Source organism: Harpia harpyja, chromosome 15 (genome assembly GCF_026419915.1).
Source record: "Harpia harpyja isolate bHarHar1 chromosome 15, bHarHar1 primary haplotype, whole genome shotgun sequence".
In the NCBI taxonomy this organism is placed as follows: domain Eukaryota; kingdom Metazoa; phylum Chordata; class Aves; order Accipitriformes; family Accipitridae; genus Harpia; species Harpia harpyja.
Genome location: NC_068954.1, coordinates 15820826 through 15843952, shown reverse-complemented (window position 1 = coordinate 15843952; position 23127 = coordinate 15820826). Strand labels below are relative to the sequence as shown.

The 23127-nt window shown below is 40.5% G+C and overlaps 2 protein-coding genes across 4 annotated transcripts in view; both read left to right on the top strand.

Moving 5' to 3' along the window:
* GREB1 (growth regulating estrogen receptor binding 1) overlaps positions 1-12776 on the top strand; it is a 110903-nt gene extending 98127 nt beyond the window's left edge. For both annotated transcript variants that reach the window (XM_052809455.1, XM_052809457.1), the window contains 8 exons: positions 563-724; positions 2404-2608; positions 3416-3590; positions 4523-4741; positions 6578-6713; positions 7250-7450; positions 9080-9218; positions 11032-12776. In XM_052809455.1, coding sequence (XP_052665415.1) covers positions 563-724; positions 2404-2608; positions 3416-3590; positions 4523-4741; positions 6578-6713; positions 7250-7450; positions 9080-9218; positions 11032-11195 — 1401 coding nt within the window. In that variant the 3' untranslated portion in view covers positions 11196-12776. The remainder of the gene's footprint in view (positions 1-562; positions 725-2403; positions 2609-3415; positions 3591-4522; positions 4742-6577; positions 6714-7249; positions 7451-9079; positions 9219-11031) is intronic.
* Positions 12777-19450: 6674 nt separating this feature from the next.
* LPIN1 (lipin 1) overlaps positions 19451-23127 on the top strand; it is an 85354-nt gene continuing 81677 nt past the window's right edge. The window contains exon 1 of one of the 2 annotated variants that reach the window (XM_052809527.1): positions 19451-19642. In XM_052809527.1, coding sequence (XP_052665487.1) covers positions 19553-19642 — 90 coding nt within the window. In that variant the 5' untranslated portion in view covers positions 19451-19552. The remainder of the gene's footprint in view (positions 19643-23127) is intronic. The other variant, XM_052809528.1, reaches the window with a different exon arrangement.

The following is a 23127-nucleotide window of genomic DNA, read 5'->3' as shown; positions in this document are numbered from 1 at the left end:
AGAGGACTGATCCTTGCCTCATTTACAGTAGCTTATTCAGTGCTGTAATCTGCACTCTACATGTATACTACCAGTTAAAACTACTTTCCTGGTAAACTTTTCCCACTGGGACTTGCTTACCTTTTCACCTGAGTAACTGCAAAAGGTGATACTTCTGATACAGGAGTAGTCCAGCATAGAGTAGTCTACATGTGGCATACAGACTGTTTTCCTCAGAGTAACCCTCCAATTTCCTGCCTATTAGAATGTGAGGAAGAAGATGTTAGCAATGCAAATACTGGTTTTTATGTGTCAGTATTTCTGAAAGCCAAGAGTGGCCTGTAAGTATTGGTACTGTCTGCAAGACAAAGCTGAAACAAGGGTTTCAAAAGAGGGAACAGTTTAATTTATATTTTTTTTAGTGTATGCTGTAGCCTAGGGGGCATTGCTTAACACCTAGTGAATCTAATGCAATACAGTGACTGTCATCTGTTTGGTAATGTTATAAATGTGTATTAACTACACTGAGACTTTGTAGTTTGACTCTAACCACTGGAATTATCCTATTTTTTCACATCTTCAGCTTTATGAGTCCACTCTGCATGCATTTGCCTTTTCCTATTCTATGCTGGGAGAAGAGATCCAGCTGCATTTTATCATTCCAAAGTCAAAGGAGCATCACTTTGTCTTTAGCCAACCAGGAAGACAATTGGAAAGCATGAGGCTACCGCTAGTCACAGATAAGGTAGTTGGATAATTATATTTGTGGCCATATATGGGAAAGAGACACCACCAATGTTAAAATTTGTTGAATTAGGATTCTTTACACTTCTGGTCCAGCTGTCAAGAGATAATGAAGATGTCCTGATACTATGCTTGTATTTTCTCCCAGAAAGGGAGACATGAAGCAAAACTGTCAAGCCACCAATAAGCTGTTTCTTTTGCTCATTATCTAGGTTGATCCTTTAGTATAAACACTCCTGTCTGGGGCAAAAGGTCTTTGGTTATGGGTTTAAGATGTTAAAGTGAGAATGGTTTCAGCAATGAGCTCAGAGACATGGTTTTGTTTATCATACAGCACTAAGAGGAAGCAATTTTTTACTGTAGAGGAAGGCAGTGGATTATCCTGTCATATTCTGCATAAATGTTCAGTTGCTGTCATATAAAAATAAGACTTTCAAAGAATCTTTGTCATGGCTTCAAGACTGTCCAAAGAATCACATCATGCTTGTAGAAAACACTTTGTAAGGTTATCCATCTGACAGGCTATGCAAACTCTGATGTTGGCCTTTACAGTGACTCCTGATATCCATGTCTAAGATGATGCTGTGCCTTGCTCAGGCCACACTCTTTGGAGTATTGAAGCAATTTGTGGAACAGTAGTAAGCAGTAGCACTTCTATCTTGAAGAAAATAAGCTGCTTCCAATAACCAATAATCAATCAATACCACCCTCCAGTTCGGGCTTTTATGTCCAGTTCAAGTTTGAAATGGGGGAACCCAGGCAGCAAGGCAGCAGCAACTGTGCAATGTGAGGATGAAACCTCCTGCTCTTCCTCACCCAGTAAACTTGTGCTTGGCTATGCGGTCAGAACTATGCACTGGGTCCTTGTGGATTCTTTTCCTGCTTCTGCCACTGACCTGGTTTGAGGCTTTGCCAAAACCATTTGTTCTTCCTTTGCTTCTTTTTCTGTTCACTTGCTCCAAAATGGTGCCTGCAATCTTGCTGCAAGCTTGAAAAGTGCTGTGGGATATAAACCTAGATTGTTCAACCATTATAAAATATTTTTCTTGATCCACTTTAAATTCCCTTTCGTGAACTCCAGTGGCATCAAATCCACCATTTTGTGCTTTGGCAGTTTTAAATCTGGAGTGCTTAACTGTGAGGGCTTTGGAGAGTGTCTGTAAAGAGGCACATTGTGGGTCCTTAATGACCTTAGTTGGAACCAGGCTAAAATCAGTTGCGCAGACTGGAACAGTCCTGGATGTCTGTAGAAACAGGGCTTTCAGAAGCTGTACTATCAAACTTGGAAGCACCTAGTGAGTTTCAATGCATTCAAGACTGAGTGATAGCCAGTCAGAAGGGTTGTACTGCAGTTTTGGAGTAAGGTGTTTCTTACCATCTTATGTTATATGGACCTAAATCCTATTCCAGATGTAGCCTCAAGGTCCCTGTGCTCTTGGCAGGTCAAGGTTAGCAGTCCTATCCAGTCCACCACACTCTCACCAGTCAAATAAGCTAAGTGATAGAGTTTTCTTTTCCCCAACTCTTAAAAAAGTTGCTTATTTTCCTATTAAGCTGATTTAAAATGTAGCAGTTTGACCAGTGTCAGTGAATCTGATTTATTCTCCTGAAGGATCTTGTTCTCTTTGTTTAAACATCCTCCAGCTTAATACAGAAACTCACACTTCTTTTTATTTACAGAGTGAAGACTACATAAAAAGTCCCACTTTTACTCCCACCACTGGTCGTCATGAACATGGACTTTTCAATTTATATCATGCAATGGATGGAGCCAGTCATTTGCATGTTTTAGTTGTCAAGGAGTATGAAATGGCCATATATAAGAAGTATTGGCCCAACCACATCATGCTTGTTCTTCCAAGCATTTTCAACAGTGCAGGAGTAGGTAAGTGTAACAAAAAGTTTTAACAAATGCAGACACACAACTTGGGCCCTTGAGGTGTTGTTATTCAACAGTGAAATGTAGACACACACCTTGTAGCTAGCATATCTGATCTGGTGATCTGGATTCTCTTTGAAGACAATGTGTCACAGTCGAAGATGCAATTCACTTAATCCAGGTCATCTAAAACAATCTGGATAAATTTCACCCTAGAAATACTTACTCTCCTCTATTAATTTTAAAGGGAGCTGGGGGTGTTAACTCAGATGGAGTTACCTACTCTGTTTCCTCATAGAAATAAGTTATGTACTATTAGCATAGGCAGTGATGCACTGATTAGTACATGTCTTAGGTTCTGCTAATACAGTATCTGTGAAATATTCAGCACCTTGCTTTTACTGCTGGAACAACTTATAGACAGCAGTAGTGACAAACATTCAAAGTAGGTCATCAGGGGAAATTGTTCCCATGCTATTCAGCTGGTCAGTCAACATCTCTAGATGTTTGCACTAAGAGATGCTAGTGGAGCCAAATATCTGTCAGGTTAAAAGTCGCTAAACCCTTAAGACACTAGGAAATCTTTACCACAGAAGTCAGGATTCATTTTATGTGCTTCCCAGTGGGGTCCGATAAGTTACTTGCTTGGCAAGTGACAAAATAAGTTGGCTCTGGGGAGTGTTAGGGTGTTAAAATCTTCAGTGTGACTCATACCCTGGTCTGCAGAAATATTCACTTCAAAAGGCTTCCAAGTTAAAAGCAAACAATTTCTGCCCCTACTTTTAATCTGATGATTTATGTCTTTGGTTTCAGGTGCTGCGCACTTCCTTATAAAAGAGTTGTCTTACCATAACTTGGAGCTTGAACGAAATCGGCAGGAGGAGCTGGGGATAAAACCCCAGGATATTTGGCCTTTCATTGTCATTTCAGATGACTCCTGTGTTATGTGGAATTCGGTAGAATTTGATTGTTCAGGAGACAGGAAAAGGTAAACAGAGTAATATATGCTTTTTCAGCTGATCTCTTTTAACCTTTCACTGCATATCAGTTTTGAAATTATGTTTGATATACTACGACTTTTTCCCTGTACAAGCAGAGAATAATATTTGCCTAATGAGAGAAGTATTTTTCCTAGATACCTGCCTTTGCATAGCACATAGTTTAGTGCCAGTTTTTCATTCCTGTCCCCTGAGGATTTAAGTGCCCTGCAGCCTTTGCTGTAGAGCTTAACTCTGGTTCAAACTAGAGTTACTTGGACTGCAGATTTCACACAATCCCTGATATACTGGACAAGCATGGGCATTCACATGTACATTTTTAACAGGATTTTTCTAAGGAAGCTAAAAGACATTTCTGTGCAAATTGTGCAGCTGATTTCCTCTGGCTCTTTTATCAGTCCCAGTCTGTATGGCTCCTTTATTAGCTCCCCAAATCCCAAAACAAGTATTTTTGTTTTCTCTACTTTAGAACATTGTAGATATTTTTATCTATTCCCAGAACAGTGCTATGCAGGATTTACAGCAAACCTTCAAAGAGAACTAAACTCAGTGAAAACTGAGATTTATGGACTCTAGGGGTGGGCTAGGAGGATCTTATACTTTGCACTTAAGCTATGTCACGAAGTCAGCAACCCTCCCAAAGTAATTTGGAACATTATCCAGGTAACTTTAAAAGTTTACATATCTGAGTGAATATTTTGAAAGATCCACACTAAGCTTCAGATCGGTCATACCAGTCCCCACCACATAAGCACTAGTTAATTTTAAGTTTTGATTAGATTGAGAGACAAAAAGTTGCAGTAAAGTAAGACAACACTGAAGTTATCTACCTGATACTCATAACTACTTACAACTGTTAAGAATTGCTCTTCAGCTGAATGAGATTCTGAATATTCTCTACACATTTCTGTAATTATTGTAGTGACTATATGTGGACTGAAAGGAATGTTTCCTTAAAGCAAATTCTGCAACATATCGAAGCAACTCCCAATGTCACTCACTATGCCTTAATTGGGATGAGGAAATGGTCCAGTAAAACAAACAGTGCTGAGATCAAGGAACCATTCTCCTGCTGCCATGTGCATGATTTCATTATGCTGAATGTCGATCTGACACAGAATGTACAGTACAATCAGAACAGGTAAGTGAATCAGTAGCATCTTTCAATAGAGATAATGAACCAAATAAAGGATGTTTTACAAAGCTTTTTGGGGGGAGGTTGTTAATGGGATGCAGACAGATTTTGTTTTCATACTGTCGGTTCACATTCTTCCCAAGTTGCCAGCAGTTGGCAAAAGACATTATTTTCCATAGTTCCAAATAAAACAGTCATATTTGAATTACAGGGTAGACACACTCAGCAGTGTGCCCTGCAGTATTGGTCTCCCAGCTGTCTATTCCAAGTGGCCTTTCGGCCTCTACCTCAGAATATGCATAATGTCCATATAGGGCTGACAGGTATGACATGAAATCTACATGTGATTTTCTGTAAGCTAGGTGGGATATCCCAGGTAATCTAAAAAGGCTCTACACACCTAGACTTAGATAACTGAACATCAGTCACTGTACTTCTCAGAAGAACTCTCCTATCTCAGGAAGATGTCTTCTGAAGTCCAAGTTTACTTATAACTGCAGGGAAGCACTTCTGCTTTCATTATTCTGTGGATAAATAAATGAGTTCTTAAATTTCTATCGTCACCAGCCTGACACTTTAAAAGAGCATTTTAAACTTGTTCCTCTGCAACTCGTCGTAAAGAACTATGCTCCCAGGCTGTCTAACTGTATTACCTTATGAAGCATTATGAAGGGCTAATGAAGAGAACGACAATAAACCAAAATGATATGAGTACAGGCAGAAATGTTAAAATGTCAGGAATGCCAGATCACACGACCCATTCCCTGCCTGTGTCTTTAAACCATGCGTGGCTCGCCATAATCCTCTGTGTGGGTGCTGTTGAGCCTGAAGTATTGTATGGCATTCCAAGCCTGGGCTGGCAAGGAAAAAGGTACATTTTTAAAACACAGAGACACTGACAGTCAGACATACCAAATACCCATGTAAATATTACTAAGATCAAAGACAAGATTTTAAAAACCTATAATTAAATGCTGTGTTTCTCACTGATGTCAACTCAGTTCCAGTAATCGCTGAGCTCTCAAATCCAAGCCCTGGATGTTAATCCAATGGTTCTGCACATCATCCTGTTTGCTGTGTAATATACATACTCAAAATGGAGAACTGAGTCTGAATTTTCCAAAGGCCAGAGTATTTTAATTTAGTCAGCTTTAGAAGTTTACCTTTTATTCTGTTCCATCTTATTTTTAAAACGGGTCAAATTTAGCTCAGATATGTTTGGCCTCTTTCTGCTTAATTTATTCCTATCTATGTCTGAGCAGTTCTGTTGTATTAAGAAAAGACTCCTTGTCTTCAAATAGTTTTTGTCTCTAATGTAAAATGACATTATTTCTGTAGAGGAACATTGAAAAATTTACTGGATATTCATATTCTAAGGGGAAAATGAGTAGTCAGAGACCTGTGCATTTGACAAATCAAATGTAGAGCCTCATCCATTTCCTTGGAAGTCAAAGGAATTAATTTCCTTGACCTTATTTGGAGTAGTAATGTATGTAGCTATTTTCTATGACTGCATTGTTGTAGTAAAAAGCAAACAAAATATTTTAACTCCTAGGTCTTTTCCTGTCAATTTACTACCTTTCTCCTTCCACTTTCCTCTGTGTTTCTGGTCCTTTCTCTCCCTAAGTGGTTCCCTCCCTCATTCTTATCTTGAACTCATTCTAGCCTAGTTTATTATTACAAAGCTGAAGCCTCTTTCCCTCACTGATAGGCACTGGTGGAGGGTCAATATGTTTGACACTTGTGCTTTCTACAGCGCTGATCAAAGACCCTGTGTGCTTGTATTTGTTAGTGTGTGATGAGAAACATCCCTCTGAACTGCTATGATTTTATTCTTTCCAGATTTACATGTGATGATGTTGACTTCAACTTGCGTGTCCACAGTGCTGGCCTTCTCATCTGTCGGTTCAATCACTTCAGTGTCATGAAAAAGCAAATTGCAGTAGGAGGACAGCGATCCTTCCACATTAAGTCTAAGGTGGGAACTGAGACCTCTGTTTCATTGTTGTTAAAATTCCATTTTTCTTTTTTGCACCCTGTAACCAGGAGAGCTGAGTTCTTTTGGTGCATCACCAAATGCCAGTAATGGGTTATGTGTGCCATGTGGGGTTTTTTTAATTTCTTTCTGAAATCCACAATATTCTTGGCATAAATGCACCTTTCCTTAATCATTTTCCTTTAAAACTTTTAAAAATAGCTAAAGCGTCTCTTTACGATCCAAATGACCAGTCACTATGAGTTTTTTATCTATAGCTATTGAATTGCTCATCTTCATATGACTTCATATGTAGGAGTACTTTGGGTTCAAAGAAGAAACCTCAAAGACTCTATAAATACAAATATAATTCTGTGAAACTGGAACTTTTTTGGTAGCAGATATTTTTGGCTAAATGACTTTGCTTCTTATATAAATCTTAGATTTGTAGGATAGAGATATATTTTATACAAACTAAAATTCAGATAAGTACAACTTGATCAGGATTGATCTGTACCAGAAATATTTTTTCCTCATAGGTGTCTGACACTCCAGTTTCAGTCTCCCCTGCTCAGTACATTTGTGCTCCTGACAGCAAGCATACCTTCTTGGCAGCACCTGCTCAGTTGCTCCTTGAAAAATACCTCCAGTATCACAGCCATCGCTTCTTCCCTCTCTCACTGAAGAATTATAGCCATCCAGTACTATCTGTGGACTGTTACCTTAACTTAGGACCACAGGTACTGCACAAATTAATCTTCAAGCAGCTCTAGAAATGTATAGGCTATGTTTTGAATGAGTTTGTTGATGCATTCCTTATTAATAGTTACACAGCCTTTGAAGAATCAGGTATTAGATCCCTGTAATGTTAAAAATCAAATTTTTAGTCCCATAGAAATATTATTAGAGGCTTCAAGTAAAGTACATGGAGAACAGTACCAGAGTTGTCCTAAATACTAATACAGTCTGTGAACTGTATTAGATTCTGAATTAACACAGAGCACATTTTTCTTTGAGAAGTGTTTTCTCAGTCTGCTATAATTTGGCCCTTCCTACAGCAAATTTCTTCCACAAGAGTTCTCTACAGATACTAGCTAACCCTTAGAAAGCATGTCAAAATACAAATGTTTTTAGTTCACTTTTGACTGATAAGCTGAGGCAGTGAAGCAAATACCAAGAAAACAGTCAGAATGGGAGAAGCTGGCATTAGATCTCAGGAGCTGTTGGCTCTCTCTGATGAGTTTGGATCTAAAGCCAAGGTCATACTTAAACTCAAATGTAGGTCAGATAGAAGTGTGATACTAAGGTAGTGTGGTTCAGGAGAGAGAAACTGGTTTTACCTTTTCACCTGACTTGAATACGAAATGAAGTTCAGTCTTGCTGGATTTACTAAACTTCTTTACCAAAACAGCTGTGTAATGACCTTGCCATATATGCTGCTCTCAGAACATTTTGAACTATATCTTTTAATTTCCTTTCTGGCTGAGATCTTACAGGTCTATGTTCCCACCATATTTGGAAAAACAAACTCTGTGGAAGGGCATTGTATGGTTACTGTCTTCATCCATTGCATCCTTTCAGCTCTAACCATTCAGCGCAGGAAATGAGTTCAGTTTGGTTCTGGAATTGTTACCTGAGCTGGAATATGATACAACAGGATTGAAGAAATATAGATAAATATAGGCAGCCTGGGCCAGAGTCTCAGTTGCTGTAGGTCAACCTTCCTCCACTGAATCATGCTGATTTATGCCATGCTGATTTAGGGTCTGCCCTAGTTAAGTAGTACCATGGCACTTTGGAAACACTTGTGTGGAAGATTCCTTGATTTAAATTTATAAATCCTGAAAGAGTGAGATAAATATTCCTGGTTCCTAGTGGATTTGGGGAGCAGCCATAAAAACAAACTAAATAAGAGGAAACCTTGTGCATTTATGTATATGCACAACTCTACTGACTTGAGTAATCCTATCATAATGTAAATGAAATTAGGCATTTCTAAAGGGTTCTTTTCATGTCCGACTGCACAGTTACTATATTTACTCGTGTGTAGCTAAACTGTGCCGCGCAGGTGACATTATGGTTGTGGGGAGCTATTGTTACTGCAGCTTTCAAACCCTATCATATCTAAAGCTCATGATAATAATAGTAGTGAATAGTAACAACTAATACATAGTTATGAATAGTGCTTTTATGTAGATTTTTAATAAGTAGAGGGATGTTTAAGAAGGAACTTTAAAGAACACAATATTTGGAGTTGGTAAGCAATTCTGAATTTGAATCAGGTGCAAATACTGAAAGCTTGATATCAAGCCTTAGCTTTATATAAAAGCTTGAAAAATGTTAATTTTTTTTTCCCCTCTCCCAATCAGATTGCAGTTTGCTATGTGAGTTCTCGGCCTCACTCTCTGAATATCAGTTCCTCTGGTTTGACATTCAGTGGTCTCCTGCTATACCTCTGTGACTCCTTTGTTGTAGCTAGCTTTTTGAAGAAGTTTCATTTTCTTAAAGGTGAGCTGCAATAATTTTATTACAGAGAATTATATGACCTGACTCCGGGAACCTGGGGAAAAATGTATTTTATATGAAAATATACATACATATATACGTATATACATGTATTCATATTTGTCTTTATATGTCCCACCCATCTTTGATGCTTGATCATGCTGGCTCTGTACTGTAGTAAACTGGTATATAACAGTGCTATAAGTTCTGTATGCCTAGTGTATATGCATAACTCTTTACTTCATGTTTGAAAACTGAGTATTTAAGATTTATATATGAAGCATTTACCTATTCTGGCAGGTTTTCTAATTTTCTTTAGAAAATGGGTGATGGACAAGCCTCCATCAAAATCTATTTACCATCTTTGGAAGTAGAAGCTGGATCATTTAAAATTTATTCCTAATAACCACTTTCTTCTCCATGTAGTCCTTATGATAGATAGCAGTGGAGACAAATAACTTCCATTTGTATTGCAGGCAGTCACATTGCAAACTTCTTTTGGATTGTTCTGCTACTATCTCAGTCATTTAGCGCTCTGGGGATTTGTTTCAGTCACAGCTATAACCGTCACTGGAGGAAGAACACCAGGGCAAATGCCTTCTTGAAACAGGCAGAGTTGTTATGAACTGCTGTGTTCTTTGTTGCAGTTAATACAGTTTCGTGTAGGTATGCGTAGCAAAGTGCAAATTGGGGTGTACAGTGCTTTTACCTGCACACGCCACTGAAGCCACATGAGTGCCAGTGCCTATGCTCATTCTGGAGCATTGTCCACATTTTAATCAGCCTGTAGTTTCTCTAACAAGGCTACCAGAGTAACTGCAAATGAAAGCAGTCCTTTTGTACTGCATTTTTTTAGTGACCAGAGGCTATCAATCAGTTTCATTTTGCATAAACAAGATGATTTTTATAGCGTGTAACAAAGTGTATTTGATTCGGGATTTCTCCATCTCCCTTGGCAGTTTACTTGATTTTCTAACCCACCACATGAGCATTAAACACCACATGGCTGTCTGTCTTGTTTCTTTTTATTATAATCTCAGCTTTTTTTTGTCTTGGGCATTTCCACTTACCTCACAATCTCTCATTCAGATTATTGAATGCTGGTGAGATAATTATTTCCTCTTAATTGAGCACTTTTCTCAGAAGCCAGGAAATCACACATGCAAGTTAAAATGGTATCAGCATGCCAGTCAAGGCAGTTGATATTGTTTACTGAAATATGATTTTTCTTACTTTGGCATTCTGGATTTGCCTGTGCCCATAGCCATATGGACCAGATTCTTCTTTGCTGGCACATTAGTTTACTAATCCGAAAAGCGCTAAAGTTTTTGATTAGTTTTAAGGACATGTTTAGACCATTTCTGGTCAGCAAAGCAGAGCTTAGTCAGCCTTCATGGTGATTGACTTGTGGTGTAAGTGTTTTGCTGAGTGAGAGTTTCACTCAACAAGGTAATGATCAGCAGGGCTACAACAGTAATGGATGTAGGGCTTTATCTTGTTTTCTGCCAGGACTCATCACCACCTCCTTAGACCCTTAGCATTGCCCTTCCTTACCCTAAAGTGTAGGGAATGTATTGTTAGTCCTGTTTACTAGATGAATACTAGATACCTCAAGTTACACAAGAAGATCCTGATAAACAGAGAGCTGAACATAGCTCTCCTCAGTCCTACGTGAGTGTCTTTATTTTCTCCCAAGCCCACTTGTAAGTCCTGTTTTGAAAGTGGTGGAGTTCTACATGCTAAGGGGTGGTGGGAGCTGGGTGACCTGAGAACAAAGGGGATACTCACATGGGTTTCTTTTTAACTGTCTGCTTAGGTGCCACCCTGTGTGTGATTTGTCAAGATCGCAATTCTCTTCGCCAGACTGTTGTCCGGCTAGAGCTGGAAGACGAATGGCAGTTCCGACTGCGGGATGAATTCCAGACTGCCAATGCAAAAGAGGACAGACCACTTTTCTTACTGACTGGACGACATATTTAATTGAAAAAGGACACATTCCCTGAATGATACAAGAGACTACTTGCTACAATCTCACGAAATTACTTTTGAGAGGCTCTGCTTTCTGAACAGAAAGAGGACTGGTTTCCATTGTTTATTAGAATATCTAATGAGACAATTTACACTCATATTTCCAAACATTGAAGTGACTTTTCTAATTTAATTGTCTGACGGAAGTCATTCCTAATTCCTGGGAGAGACACTGAAACTTACTACTCTGCATTGCGGAAATAATTTTGGATCAGAAGGAAGGTCAATAAGTGCACTTCTTCTGTGACAAAAAAGACCACATGCAAGTTCATAAGCAAGAGTTTTAGAAAACTTTTTGTACATTCCAGAAATAGGAAATGTAAATTTAGGAGCAGATTTTGTTTTACAAGTCTTATTTATCTAACAGTTGGCACAAGGCAACAGGAATTGTTACAGTTTTGTGGTATACTGCTACTGATTGATCCAGGTAGGCTTTTTATATGAAGATTTGTAAAGTATATTTCTGTAGTAGTGGGAACTCAGTTGGAGCCTTAATTTTTGGAACAGGTGCCATACTGGATATTTTTACCATACAGGACTCTTGGGATAGAGGCATAATTATGTGTCTGGTTTTATTAGCATAAGGAAGAGAGTCAAGAAAGCAGATTTTAAAATGAGATCTGAACATGTAAACCTGAAACTGAAATTACCTTAAGTAACTGAAGAGATCAAATGGTGAGACTGACCTGCAAGTGACTTATTATATCTAGAACAGTGGTGTTTTCTGGATTCTCATTAAACTGTTGCACTGGCTGCAGACTTCAAGCTGGGCCCAGTGCACTCAAGACAGCAGATGAGACGGTTCTGAAACCCTCCCAATACACTTTCTGGGGATATTTTCTTGCCAAGGTGCTTCAAAAGAATGAGAAAATGGAGACTACATCTCTGAGGAATTCAGGTGGAAATCTAAAAACATGTTCTAGAATGGCACCAGGCATCACGGTATTTTGTACGCTCTAAATGTGAAGTCAGTGATCACAGTCTTTGTCTAGGTTTTTGGAATTACTCTCTGAGTTGCAAACTTCCTGTTTGTCTTTATAGAATCAGTGTTAACTTCACTCAGTCCGGGTGCAGGAAGGATGAGCATAGACATTGTCAGAAGACATCTAATACTTGGGCAGTCCTTTCTTGCTGGATACACCAATGGGATGATCATTGATTTTATACTGATGAAATGCCGTTAGGTGGCTGAGTCCGTTACGGTACTGGCCTTGAAATGCAGACATCAGTATGACTATGCCAAAGAGATAATTTAGGTTCATTTACAGGGAAAAGATAAGTTCTGTAAGTTTGAGAGACTTAGATTGCTATTTACAAGGTAACTGCTAGAAATCAGTGGGTTTCTTTATTTCATTGTCCTTGTCAGAGTGAGAATTCACTTTTAAGTTTTGGGAAGGAAGGTGAGCATTGTCCTATGTAAATAGTATTACCTGTTCAGTTTTCACCAGTTGTTTAGTTAATTTAAACTTTTTTAAAGAAGTGTGACATTCATGTCTAATCCATCCTTTATAAATAAAGTTCATGCTGCATGGACATCTGTCGTGGTGATGTACAGGAGTGTCAAGTATGCTTTTGGGGGGGGGGGGGGGGAAAGGGTTGGCTGAAAGGAGTTAATATAATTAAGGAATGCCCTGAACTGATCAAGAGAAAATACAGTACTGCTTAATGGCCTAAAGCATAACACAGCCTCAAAGGTATAAGAGTTACCTCCATGAGTTACCTACCTACTGTCCCCTGTCTACAGGGTAGGAGTCTCAGGACCTGGCCTCACCAGACATATGTCTATCGTGTGACCAAATGCAGTCATTCTCCATCATGGAGTATATACATAAGCAATCGTATATGGTGAAACCTGCTTGCATGGCCCATTGTCTGATGGAGTATATCCTGTTATAAGACCAGATATGCACTTACTGTGTGACCAAAATGCAGTTACTTCCCATCATACGACCAGCTATGCACCCAACATGGTAGAAAAATACAGCATTTTGTTCACAGGATGCCAAAAAAGTAATGGTAGGTGAGTCAGGGAGAGCACTCTCCAGAGCTCCATCCAAAAGTTTCTTCATCCCTGACCTAGTTTACAAGCCAAGCTCCTTTAGAGTGTAAGCTTTCAGGGAGAGGGAAAACGTAGGGTTCTTGTCCAGCTGGGACTCTGAGGTGATACAGTAATACAGATAAATAATAATGATAAATAAAAGCAAATCTGTTTGGGTGAGACTGGCATCCTGTGCTGCAACTTCCTTGTGCTGCAGTTGTTTACCAGAGTGCATCTGTAGGGCTGGGAACCCAGGTCCCAGCTCCACCCTTCTCTTGTCTTGCCTTCTGTGGGAGGGAATTACTGGCTTTCAGTCCCAGTGACCTTTGTGAGAAAACCTGGCCCATGCCTATTACGTACACAAGTCTTTTAAGTATTTCCTTTCTGACTTTGGACGTGGCAAGAAGATGGACCTCTCCATCACACGGATTGACTTGAAAATGTAGTAGCAAACAAAAGAAAAGGCACTGCCTGCACGCTTTTTCAGACTTTTTACAGCCTCTACCTTCTTCTCTAGTGCCTTCCATGCTTGCTGGTTTAGTCATCCACTATTATCACCTGCAGATCCTATTGTTAGCATGTTCTGTATTGTGTGTCAGAGAGTGAAGTATTTTATGATTCAGCTTCTGCAAAAGACAGTATCCAAATATAGAGACAGTTACTGGGAAGGTGACATTATTTTCCTTCTTACCATCCTTTCTCCACTATCAAAGGACTCTTCACAAGCACTTAAGCACTGATGTTTGGTATATAATCATCTGGGCATTACAGATGATTTGAACACTAGAGGATGTAAGGGATTTCATCCTTCCCTAGCAAGCGCCTCCCGTTGTGGTGATAGGGAATGTACAGATCTCGGCTCCCACTCTGCCTCTAAAAACAGCTGCTAAATATTGCTGGAGAGGGGGCTGCTTTTCAAAGGCTGTATCTGTGACACTCTGTAGTGAAATGTGTCACTCACACAAAAAGAAAGAAGCACCAGTAATAGACAAACAACCCAAAGGAAGGGGCAGGGGAGAGGTTTACAGGGTGGAAAATGGAGAGCAAGGGAAGCAAGCACAGGCCCGCACACTGGCAGGCACCCACACACCCACTGCACCGCACCACGCGCAATCCGCCACTCTGCCTTTCGGTTCTCCCACCAGAATCCTCCGCTCACACATTGTCCCCCACCCCTCAGCAACCAGCCTTAATATTTCATCAGCTGTCACTGAAATATGGCGGCTATGCTGAAATAAAATCTGTATTCTTTCCTTTTTCCTACTTCCTTAAGGACGCAGCTCTTTAATGAAAAGTAAAGCCAGTCCCGTATATCCTCTGCCTGTTGGCTGTCTTCGACCACTTATCCCTTATCCCTGCTCCAGTCTTCACCTGAAGAAATACTCAGTGGTTCTGGTTGTGGGAGCAGCTCGGAACACCTGGCATTTGTTTTCAAGAGTGAATGTTAGAATTTGTTGTGCTGCATGTTTGCCAAGCCTTTGAAGAACTAGTTTTACAAGGTCAGGTCGGAGGATGGCCTGGTGTACGCCTGGGAAGATGCGGCTGAAGACAGTCACGAGTATGTGTATGGAATGTTTTTATCTTTAAGTGCTCTGAGGACTGGCAAACATCCCAGCTGAGCCAGATATGCGCTCCTGTGTTAGTAATATTGGCTATATGCCGTTAGTTCTTTCCAGATCCTTGTTGAAACATGTATAAGTTTGATTCTTCTGTGAAATAAACGGAATCCTGTACAGATAGCTTGGGCGCTTAATTCAGTTGCTGCACTGGTCACTTGCAAATGCTTTTATAACATTCCCAGTCCTGTGTGGACAGCCCCCAAAATAACCATTGAGTACTGTGGAGGACACAACTCTGGGACTTTTGAGGCAATAGTCCAATTGCTGGCATTGGCCATTGCTGGCATGTTATTTGGTAAGGGAGTGATGGAGTGTCAGATATAACAGCGAGACTCCTGCTCAGTGAGAAAAAGATGTTTGGAATGAACTGCCATGATTTTAAGAAAAGCTTCATAAAGCTGCTTCATATGTAAATGTGGCTTTGATTAAAATCCTCAAGAAAATTGAAACATTTGATTTAGATTTACACAGTAATATAAACAGAAGGAAATATCTTCACTCTTGTTACATGACTGATGTGTTGATTATGCACTTAAACTATGAACATACTTAAGGAGTATTATTCTGGCAGTGTGTGCTGAGGTGCTATAGAAAATGTTGAGTGGCACTGTTAACAGCAACTTAACAATTTTCCTTATACTTAGAGACAACAGGATTGATAGGAAAGTGAGTTTTTACTTGTTACTACCTATAGGGACCAGTAACAGTTTGGAGAACAGTTATTGACTCACAGGGTATTGCGATAACCACTGGATTAATTCTGCATCATATGATACCTACGCAGAACGTGGTTGTGCAAACAAATGGAACCTGTTTTTTGGTGATGGTGTGATTTCATTCTATTCAAAGTTAAATTATCCTTTTAAATACTGTTGATTTATCAGCTGCAAATCGCATAGATCTGTCCCAGATGAGATGGCACCTGTGTTGGGACAGGTCAGCAGCACTGTGTGCCAGTCTAAGATCCCCCACTAAGCTCATGTTTGGGCTGAACATGCAGCATCTTGAATCTTACCTCTGCAGGAGATGCAAAACAGGAGAGTTACAACTCAGCAGCTGTGTATGGTAGATTTTATTCTTGCTTTCTTAATATAGCCCTATTTCAGGTACCAAGGTGCTATAAATTGCCATGGGTGTTTACAAGACAAAAGCCTTTACAGAAAGAAAACAGAGAAGAGCAGTTCCATACGCTTTGTCCATGGCAAGTGCAGTAATGTGAAAAGGCCGGAGAAACTTAAATTATTTTAGGTGAGTGACACTGTCCCAGTACAGTAGAGTTGTGATTGTTAAAAATATCTTAATCTTTAAGTTCAACAATTATTCTATTAAAAATAAGATGACATAATCTCATCAGTTCAGCAAAGCAAAGTTCACATGAAGGTTACCATGAGCTAATATTCTATATTTAAATATTCTGGGATGATTATGAATGTTTTTTTCTTTCTCATGATACAGCACTTACAAACGCTGTTTATAAAAAGAAGTTGGCTCCTGTTTACCCTGTGTCATCATGCAGTGAAATCATTAGGCAATGTTTAAAACTGGCATCAAGATTTCTGTGTACACTGCATAATTATCCAATGAAACTCGTTGTTACAGGCTCTCACAGAGGCTACAAGCTGAGCAGGAGCCCAAAAACCATTGTGAAGCTTATGTGAACTAAGTCTGAGAATATCTTCCGTGAATTTTGTGTCAGCCCCTGTGTTCCATGTGTGTCTTTGGTTGAAAACACCAACTGGGGAGGCAGGAGCAAAGTCGTGAAGTCCTGAGAGTGGGGAAATGAGAAGGGAGTGAGGGAAAAGCAGCTGCTGTGGTCGTGGGGGGCACTGGGAAGGAGGCAAAGAGAGAGTGGCCTGGCTGTGTGGGCATGGCAGTGGAGGAGGTGGGAAGGGGAGCAGGTGGTGGGAATGACAACCTTGGGAAAAGGTTGGGAACCACTGTCCTAATTAATCAAAATTATGGAGAAAGTTCTTTTTGCATCTGGTTATTATTCCATTTCTGGATTTCTTGATCAGAAGTGTTTGGTGATGATAACCCTTAGACATAAGATACCAGACTGTCAGATGCATTGATCTAGGAACAGCAGTCGTTGGGTTCATATACATTGCACAGAAGAAACGCTGGTACTTGTTAGTGCTGCCTAGTGAAAGCAGAACGGTCCTGAAGTCGGATGGTGCAGAATATGACAAAGGCTTCAGAAATACAGTGTGCTGGGAAAGATGCACATCCACCTCCTGAAGAATTTTATAAATAAACATTACACAACGTATTACAATGATTTAAACAGTATTTCTGATAGATTGTTATACTTACCCATCACAGCTTGAAAGCAAATTTAACAGAAGAAATGGGTGGGACAGTGGAAAACTACTCCAACAAACAGTGGTTCCTATCTTTTAAGTTTAGTGAATAGACCTTTCAGCAGAAGCAGGAATGCCATTGAAATGCATTAGGTGTGGCATTTCCCTGTTTAGCTGAAATGAGAAGAATTGTATTGAATTTCCTTCCCCAAAATTGTTCCAGAAAGAAAATGTGATCTGTCAGATAGCTAATAAGTGGGTTTCTGTGCTCACAGCCTTAACATTTGGTGTACAACAGAAGTACAAGTAACTTGAACATCTTGGTAACTTAAGTGCTGTGCTGTTTTCTTGTGGAAGCATTAGCCTATAACTTGAGAGTGACTTGGCTATTGGGCTGCCTTAGATTCTGAGTTTCTAACGTGGACTGTGAAAGAATCTAAGTAAGCATCAATTTTTCTGAAAATCAGGTCTCTTCCGGATGCCTTCCAAGTCAATGTACTGTGATCCTACATCACCCATCAGGTGGGAAGTCCATCGGGGACTGGCACCAGCAGATCAGAGTGGCAGACTTGCAGTGGCAGGAGCAGGTCAGAGCTGGCAGCACGAGGCTGCGTGACAGTGCAGGAGGGATGCTGAGGGCAGCCCAGCAGACTCCCATAGGCCCAGTGAGTAACTGGAGTGAGCCGAGGGTGTGTTGCTAGTACCCGATGCCTGTCCTGTGATGCAAACTGACATTTCCTTTGCCATGTCAGACATTTGCAGCAGTTTGGCAGCTGCGTTAGTTTTCGTTGATGCACAGGAATAGCACCTTGTTCCCAATACTTCCAAAGCTTAAAGGCAACTCCACGCAGCAGTGAGTTTCCCTCTCAGCTGGGATGTCACAGCTCGTCTTGAGACCCCAGAATAAATTGGTTTAGGAACTGTTTCAGACTTTAAAAAGCTCTTCATTTTGTAGTTTGGGATAAGGAGGATGACAGAGGCAAGTACAGCTGATTCTGATGTTGCTGTTGAAAACAAGGCACTGTCAAACCACAGCCTGTGTGACTGTGATACCCTAATCCTCGAGCTGACAATGCCTGGTGGGCTGCCAACTACCTTTACATGCTGCCCGGCTTAGTGACACTCACAGTGATGAGAAACCACGTGCTGGCAAGAGGCTATTTCTCTATTCAGTGTATTTCCAAAGTTTTCTTCTTCCATCACTTAATTTCCGACTTGCTAAATTTGCGTATAGCTTAAGGTTAAATATCAAACATAGCTGGGCATATTTGTTCATTTGATAATCATTATCAGCTCTTAGCTAACACTAGGACTCTCCTGCAGTAGTATGCTATAAATAGCCCATTTCATTATATAACTCAGCAGAAAGATTTAGAAGCCTTTGCCCAAAGTCAGAGATGTATCAGAAGGGTTCAGGGGTTTTAATAGCAATTTTATTTCACCAGCTACCGCAGCCGGATGCCTTATAAGCAGAGGAATAATAAGTAATAAAATTCAAGCTAAAGGTTGTGAATTTGAAAGCATATCATAGCTGTGAATTAGTGGTCAGTTTGGGCACAAAGCCTCCTCTAGGCCTGATCTTGGTGACAAAGCTGCCATTCCTGTCAGCTGCCAGAAGTGATTTCAAGATGCTGGACTTGGCAGTCCCTCTTACAGAACCAGAAGTCTCACAGCTATCAGGGTGAGTTTGTCTGAAGTTACATGGGGTGAGATCTATAATAGTTGGATTCTACACTCTGGTACCAAATCAAACTGAAATGGAAGACTGAAAGGGACAAATGGAAAAGAAAATGGTCCTCTTTCAAACTTGATTGCACAGAACAGAAAAGCTGTGCTGCTTTCACATGCATACAGTTATGGTTGTGGAGTTGTGCAGCTGTGCAGAAAGGCAGAATTATATTTTGACATTAAGAACCCGTCTTGAAAACAAAATTAAATCATTAAAATTCATACAAAATATGATTGATGATGGTAGTAAAATGTTGGCAGTGAAAATTCCTTATATTCTGTTCACAGAATTTATAACTTGGCAAAGTGTCTGACCATAAAATCTCATATGAAAGTAAGGATACCAACTGCTTGGAAGTGAATTTGTGTTTGTCAGGCTCTAATTTTTCACTGAACCTTATGACTTAATTAGGATACTTGAGGATTCAGTTGCAAGGAAAGTGTGCTCTGGTTTACTGAGCTCAGGTTTCTTGCTCTGACTGCTTCCAAGAACTTCAGCAGGTAAAATTAGCAAGCAAACATGATCACTGGGAAATTATATTCTCTGGAACTTTGTTGTCAACAGCTAAAACCTGAAGGGAGCATTTTTGTATATGGCCAAAACCAAGAGTGGTTTAGTAGCATATGCAAGGAATGGGGGAAAATTATCAGCTCAGGATATCGTCTGAGGAGGAAGACCAGCCAGAGACCCTCACTGGCTCCCCTTGGTCCTGGGTAAGAGCTTATGCCCTAAGGTTACATAAATAACACTTAAAGCTCTAGAAAAAGGTAACAAGCTATGCTGTGTGAACCTAGATAGAACTGGGTATCATCAGCTTTTTTACTCTTCTGTTGAGGTTTGTGTTTCATTAGTGGTTAGATTGTCTGTTCTAGTTCTACCTGTGGACATGTTAAAAAAATGTGAATGGGGAAAACCCTCTTTCGCTTCTGTTGTGTATGTCAGATGCTACAAGAAAACCTGGCTGATTCTGTACTGTTTGCTTTGCTGTCTCAGTGGCCGTGTAAAGCAGCACTGTTGAAAGATACCTTTTAGGTACAATGGAGGGAAAATGATGTAAACAATAGTGTAAATGTTTGCTCTGAAGGTCTGAATTAAGAAAAGAGCCAGTGAGACCCCTATTGCAAACACAGAAATGTCTTGCCATAATTTTTTTAGTAAGATAGAAGCTGCCTTAATGAAAGACAATCATCTGCACTGCTGGTCCACTAACAGTGGTTACATGGTCCTGTGTTTTAAGATCTGGGTGTGATTCCTAATGCTGCTAGAGAGGATGTGGGTCAGTACGGTTTTCTGATGGAAAGATAGAGGATGCATTCACTCCAAAATAGCTTCGAATGGAAGTAGGAACAGCTCTACTGAATGGTCTGGGAATTCTCCAAGTTTCAGGAAAAGGTGGGGGTGGGGTAGGGGTTGGGGGGTGTACAACCAAGGCTTTCAATTACTTTAAAAAAAAGCATTAAAGTGATTAAAAAACAATTATATGTCTTGAAATTAGTATTTATGGTTTCATTTCATAACCTTAAATTTCCATATCTTTTTATAGACATACACATCTATGATTTTTCTCAAAATGTCAATGTTTGAAATGGTTTCTAAGTGTTTGTGGTCAGGCATGAACGTGTGTGTAAGCATGGAACTGATATTTCCTGCAGATACCCAAGGACTTATCAGAGACAATTGCTTTTTGAAGGTAAAAGGCACAAAATAAATTGGCTTAGCTGATGATAGGAATGCGGACTTAAAATAGTCTCATCTTTGGAGGAACATGCAGGGAGGATGAAGAGGAGTGCCAGTTGTTCTCACTATCAGGACACAGGTTTCCTGGTGAGCAACAGTGTGTGTCTGTGTTGGTGAATGTCTGTTTTTGATGGGTAGGAAGATAATTTATAGGTGTCGATTTCTTAATTAAACGTAAGTGGAAACTTCCTGTTTCCACTGAAAATCCCCTACAGGCTGAACAGAATAGAGGCCGGGTGTGCAGAGATAGATACTGAAGAGTTAGCTGATGGCTGGAGTGCTAAGGAACATCTAAACCACATTCAATATAAACCAAACTCTTGAATATAAACAAAGGCGGCAGGGATTTTCTTTTTTTTTTTTAAACTTCAAACATCAGTGGCTTTCTGGCTATCAGTCCTACACAACGTTTTGACTATTGCATTTGTATGATGTGTAGCTTAAGTTTCCTTCTGGGAATTTTCTTCACATGCAAGTCTCTTAAATTACCAAGGGAAATCATGGATCCCACTGTTCCATGGAACAATCTGTTCTGCAACAAATGTGTAAGTTTCATTACAAGTTAAATAAATAGTGATATTCAGCATATAAAGCATATTGGATTTCTGATAGACCATTTGAAACTGTTGCTATCGGCCTTTAGGAGTTGCTGACTCTGGACTTCTGCTAAGGACTTCAGAAAAGAAGGACCATTTGCCTCCATAGATTTATTGAAGTGCTTCTGCGTGTCAGTGTATCGTAGAGTACAGAGAAAATTGTGGTCCTTGGAGAGGATGACGGAATACATATATGTGAGAATATTAAAAGCTCACAATAGAGAGCTCTTCAATAAAAGGATTCCCTAGGTATGCAGAGATAAACGTATAAGCCCTAGGCTTTGACATGTAGCATGTAATTAAAAAATTACATGCTTCCAGAAGCAAAAATTTGTTTTTATAAGCATCTAGACCTCAAAACACTTCCCTTGATTTACCATGATGTTGCAAGAGGACCACACAAATATGATTTAATACAGACATTTTCTTTCCCTAAGGATATGAATGAGATGATTGTACATTTTTGTCCTTTTCAGTGGAGGAATAAAGAAAAAATAACAAATAAATTACGCACCACTGAGAGAAGCTGATATAACACAGTGGGGATGGTGGTGCTAGAATTTAAACAGAAGTGCCCTTAGACTTGAAACAGAAAGATACTTAGGATGACAGCTTTATGGTAACTGCACAAATTAAGCAGCAAGAAAAAATTACCTTCAAAACTGCATAATCAGTTCAGTTTCTTTTCACTTTTGACCAGTCATTGGCAATGTGACGGCATGTGAAGTTTAAATAGAAAATTGTGACTAACCTGTGTTGTTGGAAATGGGAATGTTCGGAAGGGAGGACTCTGCCGCAGCAGTGTGACCTGAAGCCCAGGTTGCTGCTGGACTATTTCGGTTATGCTATCCTTAAGTATTTGCCTTTCTACAACTCCCATGAAAGTAAGAAAGATAATCATAAATCCTCTGCAATTGTTATAGTGCATTGCCACAACTTTGTATGGATAATGAAAATGTGGATACCTCTAGCCCTTTCTTGCACCAGTTTAGCCCATATCTAAATTGGGGAGAGGCTGCTATAGGCTACAGTGCTCTCTCGTGTTGAGAAGAGCTTATTTCCCAGTTCTGGCTAGCTTTCTCCCCAGTCCATCCCTGCTGCCTGAAAGCGCTGTACTGGCAATATCCCCATGTTGCACCCTGCAAAGGCAGGAGGAGGTGAGAAGTTCATGATGTACAGAAAGAGGGTAGAAGACAACACGTCCACCTCAGGGGAATGGTCTGGCTGTGATGGAGGAGTCAAATATGGCAGTGCTCTGCCACCGGCATTTTGACAAGGCTGGCTCTGCCCCACTCCCCTCTTCCCACTGGTGACAAACCCTTGGTAACAGACTCTACCAACCTGCAGACAGTGACAGTGTCTGCAAGTGTCTGACAAGCTGGGCCATGTGTTACTGGCAAGGAACTTGTCCCAGCCTCACCATTAGCGTAGGGCTGGCACTGGCACTGGCAACCCCATTTGAGCATATTTGCCAAACGAGAAGGGCTGGGGAGCTGGAGACGGCCGGGACCATTCCTGCACTCACCTGTGCCTCCCTGAAACCATGCTCGCCCCGGTCCCAGTGGTCGGACACTGCTGCATTGTGGGGTGGCCCCGTGCGGCCCCGTTTGCTCTGCTGGGGCAACCCAGCAAGGTGGTGGAGCCACTATGGCTTGTGCCCACACAACGCCAAAAAGCCAAGCCAGGCCATAAATAACAGCAGCAGCGAAGGGGTGCCGTGGTCGGGGCATCCGTGTGCTGGGCACGGAAACGTGATTTCCCGTTTTGTGTCGGGGACAGGCACACGTGGGGCAGGCGGTGGCAGCTGGCTTGTGTCACCTGCTGTCGGCAGCTGGGCGCGAGCGTGATGTGTGGGGATGAGGCTG